Source organism: Bison bison, unplaced genomic scaffold (genome assembly GCF_000754665.1).
Source record: "Bison bison bison isolate TAMUID 2011002044 unplaced genomic scaffold, Bison_UMD1.0 scf7180017864345, whole genome shotgun sequence".
Taxonomy (NCBI): Eukaryota; Metazoa; Chordata; class Mammalia; order Artiodactyla; family Bovidae; genus Bison; species Bison bison.
The window spans coordinates 3,448,762-3,463,991 of record NW_011494917.1 but is presented as its reverse complement, the minus strand read 5'-3'; the positions used below and the strand labels follow the sequence as shown (position 1 = coordinate 3,463,991).

General features: G+C 39.8%; 1 protein-coding gene across 1 annotated transcript in view; it reads right to left on the bottom strand.

Annotated features, from left to right (window-relative positions):
- The window catches only part of GTF2F2 (general transcription factor IIF, polypeptide 2, 30kDa), a 125,999-nt gene that overhangs the window by 51,088 nt on the left and 59,681 nt on the right, over positions 1 to 15,230 (bottom strand). The window contains exon 5 of the mRNA XM_010854623.1: positions 2,193 to 2,274. Coding sequence (XP_010852925.1) covers positions 2,193 to 2,274 — 82 coding nt within the window. The remainder of the gene's footprint in view (positions 1 to 2,192; positions 2,275 to 15,230) is intronic.

Here is a 15,230-nt window from a genome sequence, read left to right as displayed (position 1 = left end):
TTTCAGTTTTTTTTGGCTGTACTGGGTCTCCACTGTGGTGCGCAGCTCTTGGCTGCTGCGCACGAGTTTTCTCCGCCGCAGCGTGCGGGGCTGCTCTCTAGGAGCGGCACGAGGGCTTCGCACTGCGTCTTCTCTTGTTGTAGAGCAGGGCTCTAGGGCACGCAGGCTCAGTAATTGTGGTGCATGGGCTCAGCTGACTTGTGGCAAGTGGGATTTCAGTTCCCTGGCCAGGGATCAAACCCACGTCCCCCACTCTGGCAGGCAGATTCCCAACCACTGAGGCCCCAGGGAAGTCCCTAAGTCTGCAGCTTCTATTTGCTCTGAATGGAAAAAACCCCACATTCCAGGCTTGTAGAACCACATACAGGTCCCTACATGGGTCCCTGATGTTTTCCCCAGGTCTCTGTACCTGCCTGTCTGTCTGTCTAAAGTGTTCTTATTCCCATCTTTTCCCACTTGGTCAAAAAAAGTCTCAGCCTTCAAGACTTATGTCATATAGCATCTATTTATGAAACTCACATGATTATCATCTCCTGAATTACCCTGTTTCCTTAAGTCACTGACGAAACTGAACTATATGATAGCTGGTCTTTCAGCATACTCCAAAAGGCTAAACAATTTTAACATCTTCTTTGGTAAGGAAAAAGCAGCCGTTTCATAACACAGCAGGTGACTTGCCTGATCTGATCACCAGAAATCTTTAGAGACTTTTAAAGAAAATTAAGACCACAGAAAAATATTTTGGCAAAGAGCTGAGTAATCAGATTTTGCATTTTCCAAGTTCAGTAGTTATTTGAAGACGATAAATTCTCAAGAAGAATTGTATTACATAATAAACTTTATAGGCTAAAAACAAAGAGGAACATCTGCCTGTGTTCCAAAGTTATTTACTGTTATAAAAATTTTTCATTTTGATTGTCATCCTTTCCCTTGCCCTGGGGAGGAATTGAAATTAGAAGAGTTATTGGACAAGAAAACTAGTCTCTGTTTCATTCCCAAGAGACAGACATCTGATCTAATTGAGAGGGGCGGGGCAGGGGAGTTTAAAAGATGTGAAATTGAGAGCTGATCCAGTTCAGTCAATGTGGATATTCACAGGTGCTGTGGCTGCCTCTTGGAAGTGTGACCCAACTACCAGTTCAGTGCAGCTACAACCTTCTCAAATGTATGCACCATGAGGGCAGAGAGATTCTTTTGTTTTGTTCACTACTATTTCACATAGTTAAGTACAGGGTAAATTTTAAAATGTGTAATTCAAGACTATATGGGGGATTCAAATACATTCAATATAAACTATAAAACAAGTACAATACGTTTCTTCCAAGTTTAAAAAATTGTTGACTCTTTGAAAATCACAAAATTTGAAGTACCAAGAATTTGCAATCATAACCTTTAAGCATGAATTACAAAAGAGTAATAACCACGTCCAAAAGTGTGGAGGAGGGACACCAAAGCAAAATCTCTAACAAGGTAATGGTTTATAAAAGTTCTCTGTAGATTAAGAAAAAAGGATGGTATTCTAGCAACTAGTTATACTTGCTTTTTAGTGTATAGTATTTTAGATACACATTCATCATGGGAAAATTATAGCCCTTGAAAATAAAATGGTGCAAAGATCTTATAACATGTCTTCAGAGAATCAAGATTTACAAGGACAACCAGAAAAAGACATTTACAAATTCTGATTCCAGGTTATAGGAACAAAGTAGCTGAATACAACCCAAATTAACAGCCTAGGTCCTCAAAGTCCCCTTACTGAAGAAACTCTTTCTGAGTTTAGTTTTAATGTGACTGACATTGTATTAGTTTCAGGAATACACGGTAAGGATTCAGTCAAGCGTACGCACTGGAAAAGGATCACCACAGTAAGTCTAACTTCCGACAGCAAGCATAGTTGAAAAAAATTGTTTTTTCTTGCAATGAGATCTTTTGGGATCTCTTCTCTCAGCAACTTTCAAATGTGCAATAAACTATTATTATCTATAGTCAGCATCCTCATGACTTACTTATTTTGTAACTAAAAATTTGTTCTTATTTATTTGATTTTAAAAACAAACAAGCTTTGAAGAAAACACTTGCAACAATAACCATTGTTTTCATGTAGTCAACAGGCAATCTAATATATGTATTTAAATTCTAAAAAAAAAAAAAAAAAAAACACCAGGTATCGTTTTAAAGTAATAAACACCAACCTCTTTAACCTCATGTAGTTTTCATTGGCAGCAGGTCGGCATTCAGCTCTTTGTACCACTATTCCTTCCAGTGAAAGCTTATCTTGAATGGAAAGAAAAAAATTAACAAATGTATTTAGATAACATTTATCATTTTCAAGACTGTATTTTGACATACTAACCACAGTAACAGTGATCACAATCAAATATAGTCAATAATATAAATCAAGAAAAGAAAAGGAATATTTTTAAGTTTATAGTGGTATCACTGATCAGAATAGCAAAAAAACTTGTAGTGAAACACTGGGCTCCTGTCAGGTTTATTTACAGACTGCTGCAGCCCCTTGCCAATAACAGCTTTTAAACACTTAGCTCTTTCTAAAGAGTGGCTTAAAAGGGCATAAAATCAAATAAAAATTTGAAGGGTGTACAGGCTATATCATCTTTGAAGGGTGTACAGAGAAGTAACTTCTGAAAAAGTCTAAAGCACTAAATCAAAGGTATATACATACACGTATTTGAATGTGTGGGTATGTATACATATATGTCCAAAAAACAAAATTCTAGAATACACTTTGACTAGAACAGCTAGCCTAAAAAATACTGTGAAACTAGTCAGGTTCTTGCCTAGGTTATATAGAATACCAGTTCCGCCTGCCAGTTGCTCTAACTTCTATTTTTCAGCAAAATGATTAATATGGGTGTGGCCAAATGAGAGCTTTTAACTGCTATGAACATTTGTCCAAACAGAAGGAAAAATTTTCCCACTGTTAGTAAGAATTCTTACGGTGACCCTGATACAATATTCAAGAGAAACAAAAGTTAGCACCTACTGTTGTGCGCCTACCAGGCACCAAGTCACTTTGGATCTCATCTTATTTGATAATGCATATATGACTGACCCACGATGGCACCAGCCTTAGTGCATTCTGGAAATGGATGACTATGGTTAGGAACAGTTACAGCTCAATCATATTTCTAAGAGAATTCACCCAAGTATCCAGGAGAGATTCAGGAACTCCTTTGGCTCCTCAGCAATGCATTTATGATCCATCTTTTGAGGGCCAATGACCTCATACATTCCACAAACATTAACTAAGTGCCTACCATGCGAAGGGAACCATCTAGGCACTGTAGAATCGAAGATGACTGAGATACAGTACTGTCTTCAAGAAGCATACAGTTCACTGGGCGAACAGATAAACTGACCAAAACATAAAATGCAGATGGAACCACGCCCACATGATTTATATGAGAAAAAGTTTCTGGACTTCCCTGGTGGTCTTGTGGTTCAGAATCCACCTGCCAATGCAGGAGACATCGGTTCGATCCCTGGTCTGGGAAGATTCCACATGCCTCGAGGCAACTAAGCCTGTGCACCACAGCTACTAAGCCCACACGCTCTACAGCCCTAGTGCCGCAACTGCTGAACCTTAGAGCCACAGCTAACGAAGCCGTGCTCTATAACGAGAGAAGCCACCACAATGACAGGCCCAAGCACTGTATCTAGAGAGTAGCCCGCACGCAGCAACAGAGATCCAGCATATCCATATCCATAAATGAGGTCTTCCACACACCAAAAATTTTATGGTGACCTTTTCTGATTTTGTCTCCAAAATCCTGGAACTCCTTATTACAGCCCCTAAGTACTAACTGCAAACACACAGTAATTCAATAGTCTGATGCAACATAAGCACAAACCTCAAGGTACAGGGTGACAGACGACTGCAAAGGGTGATGATGAGAAGCATGTCTACCTTATACCAAAATATGGCAGGAAGGAAACAAGCAGGCTGGAATTATTTTATATTAAATTTAAATTCTAAAAGTAATTTCCTCTTACTAATGAATTTAGTAATATTAAAATTTGAATTTTCTTAAAGCAAAAACAAATCTTATATTCAAGCATGCCCCTCTATTGAAGCTGAAAGTTTAAGCTAGAACGATTCTTGTCGTAACAATCACAAGATTTGGGAATGACTCCAATCTACAGGGACTTAAATGCATGAGAATAGCTCACTACTGAAACATAAATTAATACTTTTTAAAAAATGAAATAAATCTAGAATACTGTCTCCAAAGATAATTTACATACCCATGTATTTACTAATGTTGAATACTAAGAAGCTACCTTTCAATACCATCTGTGAATGTTCCGCACTTATTTAACAGTACCTACTCCTGGGTGGGGGCTTTCCTGGTAGCTCAGCTGGTAAAGAATCTGCCTGCAAAGCAGGAGACCCTGGTTCGGAAGATCCCCTGGAAAAGGGAAAGGCTACCCACTCCAGTATTCTTATCCTGGTTCAGGAAGATCCTCTGGAGAAGGGATAGTTACCCACTCCAGTATTCTTGGGCTTCTCTGGTGGCTCAGCTGGTAAAGAATCTGCCTGCAATGAGGGAGACCTAGATTCGGAAGATCCCCTGGAAAAGGGAAAGGCTACCCACTCCAGTACTCTTGCCTGGAGAATCCCCATGGACAGAGGGGTCTGGCGGGCTACGGTCCATGGAGTAGCAAAGAGTCAGAAGGGACTGAGCGACTAAGCACAGCACAGCACAGCACTCTCGGGTGGACAAGGTGAATTTAATTTTTATTTAAAAGTTTCTGCTGAAGACGTTTCACACTTATAATGTCTGAAAGAGTAGCAGGCATCTAAAGCACCTACCTGCTTTCACCTGGCCACCACTCATCATCACCCTTCTCCAACAAGGTCACTCAAAGCAGCAACATTCACTTCCCAAACCATGATTTCCTGTCCATCATATTCTCTTTTCAAATCTAAAATAGCTTCTCAAGTGAAAGGAAAGGTCTTCATCAGCAGCAATGAAAATTTCCATCAACTGGCTGCTCTTAAATAAGGCCACATCTCTGTTCACTCTTTGCCCTTTCCCCTCTCTTGGAAAAAAAAAAAAAAATTTACTTATAGCCCCCTAAGCAAGATATAAAACCATCACACACTTTTAAAACCTCTCAGGAACATGCTTTCATTTTTTTTTTTTTCCTCACTAAACTGTGCTGCTTCTCTAAAACACTGCTTAAGATTTCAGGGGAAAGCTATTATATATTACATTTTAAGACAGCTGAAAGCACTCACTTGCACATCACTGCTGTTAATTACAGATCATATTCATTAATACAGAAACCATGACTTAAAACTACTTTGTTGGTTCAGTTTGAAAGACTGTAAATACTTGAAAAATGAGCTTTTTTTCATACATTTGTCAAATATTTACTGAGTGCCTTTTATGTAAAAGATTATGCAAATACATCAGGAATAATTCAGAAATATGAAATTGGCTCCTGCCCTCAAGGAGCAGAGTCTAGTGCAGCCATTCACAAACGTGAGGATCCAAAAGAACTTTTTATGTGGATTTTATCTACTGATATTGACCATACTAGAAATGAAAACTGAAAACTGTAGAAAATCAGAGTGAAAAAGGCAAAAACGCTTGATATCATTAGGAAAATGGTTTTGATTTCCAGGGACTCGCCCTCCACCCAGTGGCTTCCAGATTACTTTCTGGGAGCTTGCTGGAATGAGACAGGTGTATAAACTACTCTAACACACTAGGAGCACTTCTGCTAGGCCTCCACTTAACCCACTTCTAGATTAACACGGCTCTCAATCTCCCTCTTAAATATGGTGACAGATGCCCAGAGCTTGCTATACGCTAGTGGGTAGTAGGTTAATCTCTATCACTCCCACACACTTCTGCTCAAGCTATGCTAGAACTTGTTTATGCTAGTTTTACTGTTAGTAATTATGCAATTTGATTATATGTTATATAATCCTATTAATTATGAGTATGGGGGAGGGAGACTTTCTATGAAACCTAAGTTTAATGCTTTGTAAGATGTGATAAGGGCTGCCCTGGTGGCTCAGTGATAAAGAATCTGCCAGCAATGCAGGAGATGAGGATTTGATCTGGGTCGGGAAGATCTCCTGCAGAAGAAAATGGCAACCCACTCCAGTACTCTTGCCTGGAGAAACCCATGGACAGAGAAGTCTGGCAGGCTACAGTCCATGGGGTTGCAAAGAGTCGTCCGAACAACTAAAGAACAGCAAGATGTGATATAAAGATAAGTTGCTAAAAACCTGTCAAATTAGGTACTGGAGTGACAACTAGAGACCAGAAGAGAGAAAGTCTTGAAGGATTCTACATTTGTACTGTCTCACTGTGTCTAAAGTCTTGCTCCTTTTTCAAGAAACCAAAAATAAAAATCTAAACTAAATTATGGGTTTACTTTCCACAAGAAAAAGAGATCAGACAATCAGTGTCCTATGCTGAGGGCAAAGGCCTTGTCCTCCATGCACACTGGCGACTAAATGTGCATTGGTGGGTCCTACAGTGTTTAAGGCAGTAGGAATACATTCGGCTATCATTTCATGATTTCCGACCTTCTAATTCAACTACTGGAAGGACTACTGGTCCTCTAGGACTACAGTCCTAGAGGCTGTGTGATTCTACCGTACTAAGTAGAATTTATTATGGTTCATGAGGGTTATCTTTCCTTAGGCCTGGCCATTTGTCCAACTTTTCTTTAGATTCTGGGAACTATTCCAGGACCTCTTCTAAATTTTCTCACCTCCCCCGCTTCTTGAGCTAGACTGGTTTGCTTACTGGTTTCTGCTCCTTGCAGCCCAAAGAATCTTCATGAGTATGAACACACACCTTTGTGATGGTATTTTATTGATCTATATACTGCCACCTAGTTTCAGAAAAAAGTTGAGAGAAAGTATTAAAGGCTAAGTTACACAAAGTGCATTCTTATAACAAGAATGGAAGCATCCCAGTTCTAAATCTGTCACTAAACAGCGGAGTTACTTTGGAGAAGTTACTTCACATCTCTGGGTCTCGGCATTTGTATGCAGAAGGAAAGTCACTGGGATCTCTTCCAAGTCTCTTTCACTAAAATTAACAAAACAAAACTGGCCCTTCCCTCCAACTGAAGATGTTTTATTGTTTCATCAATATCTATTCTGTTTGCCCTAATACTTTCTAAAAGACCTAGATATAATTATAAATTTTTTTTGAGTAGGAATTAAGAGAAAAATGCTTTCTGGGAATGACAAAGGGAAAATGCTGAGAAGCTGTCCAGAACTTGAAAACACACAAACTTCTTTTCTAAGCTGGACCTTCCTACTCTCTGTCTCAATTTGACATATACTTCTGTATGATGATGGAGAAGGAAAGGGCAACCTATTCCAGAATTCCTGCCTGGAGAATCCCACGGACAGAGGAGCCTGGCGGGCTATCATCCATGGGGTCACAAAGACTCGAACATGACTGAGCAACACACACACACACACACAATGATGTAGAACCCAGCAGAAACAACTGACTGGCACTTTTTACAAGTTAAGGGCCTGGCTGGTCTAAACAAGCTAAAGTGACAGGTAAGCAGGAAGGGTGCCTATTAACATTGGCACGTAAGTAATGAGAGCAGTGTGTTAAGAAGACGCTGGGCATCAGGAAGTTACAGGCATTCATTTCCACGAGACCACTCTGGATCCAGTTCAACATGGAGGCCTTTAAGAGCACTGCCAACTCAAGTTAAAACACAGACAAGGTTAAAGTCAAGATTCTGGGCTAATCCTTGAGGCCTTGAAGCTACTTCCCTGATTCTTCTTTACCTCACACCCGTGTCTGTCCTCTCTGGAAAAGGACTAAAGAAACAGTATTTCAAGAGATCAAGAGCATTTAAAAGGTAAACCACTGTTTAATATTCCTGCTAGTCTCCACTGTTCTCATTTAAAATCTTTTTCTAGCAGTTTCTGCCTGTGGTTGGGGTAAAGCCTATTAATATAAGCTACTTGGCATCTTAACAAACCAGTTGGGCAAAGTTGCGATCCTTGCTATTATTAAGAAGGTGTTTCTAATTGTATTTAAATTTGTGAATTGATGTTCTGATCTATTTTATATTCAGGAATTTTAGGAATAAAAGATCATACTCAGATTTCAGTAAGCCTACAGAGTCAGAATTGTATTACTTCAAAAGCAACAAAATGAGCAGCCATTTAAGTATTCCCCCAAATTATGTTATATAGTGTTTTCTTATAATAATATTCAAATTATAAACAAGCCTGAATAGCTGGGAAGTCCCAGTTTTAAATCAAATAGTGAAACCATAATCTGAGGATTAGATTTAGGATTAGGAAACATCTCAGTTTCCTCATTCATAGTACTGCTCTTCACCTTCTCCCCTCTGGACTGGGAGAAAGAAGGTTTCTGTACATTCCTGTACAAGGGATGTTGTAATGCTCACCAAAGAGTATCTGTGAATGACAAGACTGGCTGCCCAGGAGAAGAAAGAAAAGTGTGACCTAAGGTACAAAATCAGACAGATGATTTAAATGTACAAAGGAGTCTGGATTGCTCTATGGGTCCACAGAAGCCATAACATACTTCTGATCAAAGAAATAACTTAGTGTACAACATTTTAAAAATAAACATTTGTGTTTTAATGTTTATGAAGCAAGTTCACAAGTTATTTTTCCTCCTGTACTTCACAGTAAGTCTCCTTTTTTGCTTATTATACATAATTAATATTCACAATATGTATAATTATATATATATAATTAATCAGTATAAATTCTCAAATACTGACATGGGCATGATATATATAAACAGACATGACCTCTAACCTAAAAGCCGCTTTCAAGAGTAAGAGGTTGAATAAAACCCAGAAACAGAACTTTCATTTGAAAAAAATGAAGTAATACCGTTCTATAACAATAAATGAAAAAGAAAACCATAGTACCAAAATAGTCTTGTTTTAGTAAAACCTTCCTCAAAAGGTGCTATCCACTTGCAGTAGAAATGAGAGAGAATTCAAGAACAATAGCAACCATGATTATATGAAGAGAAAAACAAATCCTTCCAGGAAAGATTAAGTCTCCAGGAGAAAAGGCTTTGACCACAGGGCTGCATAGGTAAATAGTGCCAAACACGGTGCAAGGTGTGATGAGAGGCACAAGAGAAGAAAACTACAGGCCCCTGTACCTAAGAAAGCCTGTGGTATAGCTGAGACACAACATGAACAAAACACTTAGAGACAATCTGATGACACATTTTTTAATCACTGAATATGATTCAAGCTTCATTAATTTCATCCTCAATAATCCCAGTTCTCTTCACCATGTTTAGTAACAGTACTAATACCACACACTAGTTTAGTTCTAGATACTATTTCAAGATACTTTAATAGGAAGTGATCCTCGTAACTACAGGGTAGAAATTACGCCCTCATCATTAAGAACTCCTCTGAGGTAAGTTCGCTTTCCTGAGCTCATCAGTTTCCTGAATATAGTAGTTCTTCAATTCTGCTTGGTCCTAAGAATCACCTGGGGAGCTTTTTAAAAACTACAGGGTCCACTCTCAAGAGATTCTACCTTAATTGCATTGTGTGGGCAAGAAGTGTTTTTACACACTCACTGGGCAACTCTAATATGCAGCAGGCAGAGCTGGGAACTGGTGCCCTGATACTTCTCTCCTCCTCTCCCCCAACACCTTCTCCTTCCCCTGTCTTTCTGGTAACTGAATTTTCTGGTGGTGTGGGGACAACAGCTTACAGAATTGCCCAAATATGCCATCAAATCTAAGATGCCATCAACTGTAATGTTCACCATTACCTTATGTGCCAGCAAGAAAGACAAAATACTATCGTGAAAATTTTACAAGTCAATGATTTTAAGACATACCCCAATTACAGAAATGTTAGATGTAAAAAAGTGTGCCATATGATAGAGTTCTCCATCCCAGATTTACAATCACTCTACTCTCTGTAAGAAACTCCATGTCCTCCTGTGAACCATCATATCCTGTCCTGCTGGTTCAGGCCCCCACCTCCCTACCCCCTCACCCTTCGACCATCTCATCACTAAAGACACAGGAGAGTCTAAAGAGAAGATGGTAACATGAGGGACAGTGGTAAGGGACAGCATTTGGGGGCAGAAACTCTTTTGGTCCTTGATTTCATAGCAATATTCACTTTACAATTTTTCAAAGTCATACCCCTCATTTTGAGATTGTAGACAATGATTATAAACTTAAAACATCTCCTTCTGAGAGAGAAGGCAAAATTCTGTTTTGCCAAATAGCACTATAAAAATGAGTTCTCTACGATAATATAATTTTAGTGTTCATTTGATGGCTCATAGAAGCGCTTTGCTCATCTAGTTACAATAAAATTTTCCAGTGAATAATAATGCATAGTCTGCACTTCAAAAAAAAAAAGAGCACACTCATTTTAAAAGCTCAAATGACTTTTGCTTACAGAATTATAAAACACAGGTTTCCCTGCAATACTCATCTCCCAAAGTACATTTAAAATATGAATTAGCATGATTTGTAAAGTGTTTCCAAGATTGCCTCTGTAATGAAAAGCAAAGAAACAGTGGAATGGAATGTTGTCAGAACTTCTCCTTTAGTCATTTTTTACGTGTGCTCCTTTTGACACAAAGCGCTTTAATCTTTTCTACACTCCTCAAATGGGGTTTAAAAATTTGCTGAAGCAGCAGTTTCCTGGGCTTCTTTGAAGACTCAGTTCAACGCTGTAAAACACTTACAAGCTTATTCCTCCAAATGGAATCACACATCCACATCACCATTCCGCCAGAAGCTATAGTGAATGAGTCCTAGGAGGACTTGACACTCTGCACAGTTGGTGAGATACTGTGGTCAGTCAGCTCCACAAGGTGGGAGAGACTACCTGTGCTGATGAAGCCCAGGACCAGACAACATCTAATACAGAAAACTTTCATATTTCAAAACAAAACTAAAGTTTTTGTATTTAAACAGAATTAGGTTAACAGAAAAATCCGTGATTCTTAAACTATGTTAATACATAACACTGTCTCCTTTATTTTTATTTTTCAACACCAAAAAGAAACTACAGTAACATAATTATAGCTGAATATCAAAATGAGTATTTCTCACATTCAATGCTATTAACAGGAGGCTATGAAAAACAAGAAACGCATACATTAAAAAACAAAACTCAGCTTGTGAAAGGAAGGTCAAGCCAAAAAGTAATCAGAGGACATGAAAGTCAGATGGCCAAAGGTTAGCCAGATTTTGGAAAATGAACAGATAAAGACATCACTGCAGATCAAGTAGATGGGTATCAAATTCAAGTGAAGACAAAAGACCCAAATTAATAAGTCTCAAAAAATATGGAGAAGTTCAGAGCAGAGACACAGTGACAGGTTTAAGTAAAAATTAACAGCTCTTGCTCTTTCTGTAGTTGGCTTCACTTTCTTAGTGCAGAAACAAGAAATCATCTTTTTTTTTTTTTTTTAAAAAAGGAATTAATGCATGCAGGTAAAAATAATCAAAAAGATTTGGTAGAGGCAGAGAATGAAGAACCAGAAACCCCATGTTTTTAATAAAGGCAGCTTCATCCGTTTTCCTTGAAAAGGAGTGTCTGAATTTCATAAAAGAGTGATCTGTTGAGTATAGGGGAATTACCAAATCTTTTATCTTCTAACCAAGAGAGAGATCTTCTTGGTAAGGTTCTACTTCCTTATGGCAAGAAAACATCTCTGGCATATTCTGTGTCAATCACGCTGCTGACAATGACCTCATTTCCCATCAAGAGCTGGCAGATAATTCCCACTGGCCTGGAGTAAGTTCTGCCTAATGCAGGCAGTGGAAGATTGGCATCACCATATAGCAGAAAGATTTTGCTAAAATTTGGTAAGGCACTGGGCCTAACCAATGAGTACACTTGGAACAAGAACCTGTCAGTGACACTGTTTAAGTCCTCCAAGTTGGCTATCACCAACAGGAACACAGATTAGCAACGCTGGGGAGTGAGGATATGGAGAAAGGGAGGCCTCATAACGCTGCTGGGGGTAGGTAAACTGGTGCAGCCACTTGGGCAAACAGTATGGAGGTTTCTCAAAAACTAGAAACAGAGCTACTGTACCAATCAGCAATTCCACTTCTGAGTATATATTCAGAGGAAATTCTAATTTGAAAAGAGATATACAAGGACCCCGATATCCACAGCAGCATTATTTCCAACTGTGAAGGTATGGAAACAAGCTAAGGGTCCATCCCCAGATGAATGGCTAGAGAAGATGCGGTGTGTGTGCATATACATATGCACAATGGAATACTACTCTGCCATACAAAAGAAGGAACACTGCTGTCTGCAACAACATGAACAGACTCACAACTCAGCACGGACTTATGCTAAGTGAAACAGGTCAGACAGAAAAAGACAAATACTGTCTGATATCACTCCTATGTGAAATCTAAAAAAACAAAACAAAAGCCAGATAACACCAAGTGCTAGAGAAAATGCGGGGAAACAGGAACCCACAGGCACTGCTGGTGCGAGAGTGCCCTGTTAGAGCTCATCTTGGGAGTCATCTGGGAGTGCTAAGTGAAACTGAACGTGCCCAGAAAGCTCTCCCCTGGGTGTCTACCACACAAGTTTCCACAGACACCTATAAGAGGACATGCCTTAAACTGTTCACCACAGCAAGGGACTGAGGCAGCCTGGGGGTCCATCACCAAGGAATCAAAAACAACATTCACTGAGTGTCTAGGTGTGAAATACTCTGTGTTATCCAGAGGCAGTGAAATATGTATATACTACAGCAACCTGAACTAATGCAAAAAACAGAGCTGAATGAAGGAAAAACAGATACATAGATGTATGCAAGAAAATACATCTTCAAAGTTGACTAAACTTGGTCAAACTTTATATGTGTGATTACAGATGTCTATGATAGACACTTAAAAAAAAAAACACCTTTCTGCATATGAAATCTTCAAGTCTAGCGGTCAAGTACATTCAAACGAGCTCATCTTTGCTGTGTAGGTTGAGCCCTTCTGCTTAAACAATTAACTGATTACTTCCAGTCTGGATCTGCAGTGAGGCAGAGAAACATGGTCACACAAACCCATGGATGTCCGCCTCGGAATAGTTATCGAAGCACCGTTTTTACAATTTTCGGGCTGCGTGGATTTGACTGACATGACTCTTCCCACCCTCTAGCCCCCAAAGCAAGTAAATATAAGCTTAGAATAGACTAAGAAAAAGACAACCTGGCTTTCTCCTCGGAAGCACACGCACTGTAACAGCGGCAATGAGCAACAAAAGCCCTGTGATTAATGTAAACTGCAATCACCTTGCTTTGATGCGGATGGAGTGGAGCAACACAGAGAAGGCGGGGTCTCCTGGGTACCATTTTTCTTTCTTAAGACTGCAAGTTGGGAGCAACAGGACATTAAAAAAAAAAAAAGTCCTATAGATTCTTATCAGCTTCCAGCGAGGCACTAAGACAGGCCTTCTGTTACACTATTGTTGCCCCGCCATGGGTGGCAAACACATCTTTCATGTCAGGTTGCAGAAGCCAAGAAGGCCAGAGTGAAGTCTAGAGTGAGAAAGGGCAGTCAAGGGTTAGAGGCACATGACAGGGTGGTTCACGGTCAAGGAAAGCCAGAAGGAAAAAAGACACACGCCAGCAGGTTTAAAAATCAGGAAGCAGAAGTGAGCGAGTCAGCAGGTGTAAGGGGGCCCTGGGGATGACGGCTGAAGAGGTCAGCGTCGTGCCTCAGGTCCCCACCGGCAAGGCCCAGCCTCTAGCAGCACGAGCCCCAGGGCTCCCCAGGAAGGCGTCGGTAAACGGCCACAGTGTAAAATGCAGCAGACCAAGGCTTACACAGAATCCAACCATCTCACCTTACTTAAACATACAAAGAAAACCTGAGCAGTCCCCACTACGCTGCAGCTGCGCTCTACTGGTCCTGCTGTCCCGCGTGCACTGTAAACAGCTGTGTGGTTGCGACCTCTAAGTAACCTAAGAACTTTTCTGAATGAGAAAAACTGGTTTAGGAAGCTTCACTGAAGTCTTCTAAATGGGCCTTACAGACGTTAAAAAAAGCAATTAAGAATATCCACAAAAAACTTGGGAAAAAACAAAAAAGGTCTACCAATTACTTCAATGAGGCAAAGTTTTTTTCTTTCTTTTAAAAAAAGGGATTACTACAAATGAATTTTTGAGGATTCTTTGGACTGGGATAGGTAGAATAGACGTTCATGTGACTGAAACAGGATTGCTACACTACCTGGGGTGGGCTTCCCTCATGGCTCAGTCGGTTGAAGAATCTGCCTGCAATGCAGGAGACCCGGGTTTGAATCCTGGGTCAGGAAGAGTCCCTGGAGAAGGAAATGGCAACCCATTCCTGTATTCTTGCCTGGAGAATCCAGGCGATGGACAGAGGAGCCTGGCAGGCTACAGCACATGGGATTGTGAGAGGTGGACATGAGTTAGTGACTAAACCATCATAAACTTCATTAAAAGAGGACTATACCTGTAAGTGAAACTGGCATGCCTTTGCTGGCTGTGCTGTTATGTGCTTGCTACTCAGATACATTTACTACTAAGAAAAGAATTCCATTTTTAAAGTTGTGCCGCCCCCCGCCCCAAACCTATTCCATATTTCAGAAAAAGTTGTATCCATAGGTAAGACTTGATTCCCAAACCACAAAATCAACACACATGAAATTGTTAGAATATACCAGTAAACTTTTCTTAAATGATGCGGTGTTGAGAGGAAGATTTAGTCTAAAGTGTTGGCTTACTATCAAGAAGCTATAAAGTTCTAGATAAAACACTAAAAACTCTCCAGAATACAATCTTCTCTGGCTCAATTTCATGGTCTCCAAGCAAAAGTGAAAGTTGCTCAGTCAGGTCCGACTCTTTGCGACCTCATGAACTGTAGCCCCCTGGCTCCTCTGTCCATGGAATTCTCCAGAAAAAATATTGCAGTGGGCAGCCATTCCTTTCTCCAAGAGATGTTCCCAACCCAGTGACTGAACCTGGGTCTCCTGTAATGCAGGCGGATTCTTTACCTTCTAAGCCACCAAGGAAGTCCTCTCAGCAAAAACTCAGCCCTAAAAATGTTATGCCTTTGATTTCTAGTTTAATTTCAATGAACTTTTTTTTTCAATCAACTTTTGATAAGCTCAATGATACCTAAACACTAAATTCAAACTGCTGTAATTAAATATCAAATTTTTTTTATCTGAAGAAAATCTAACAT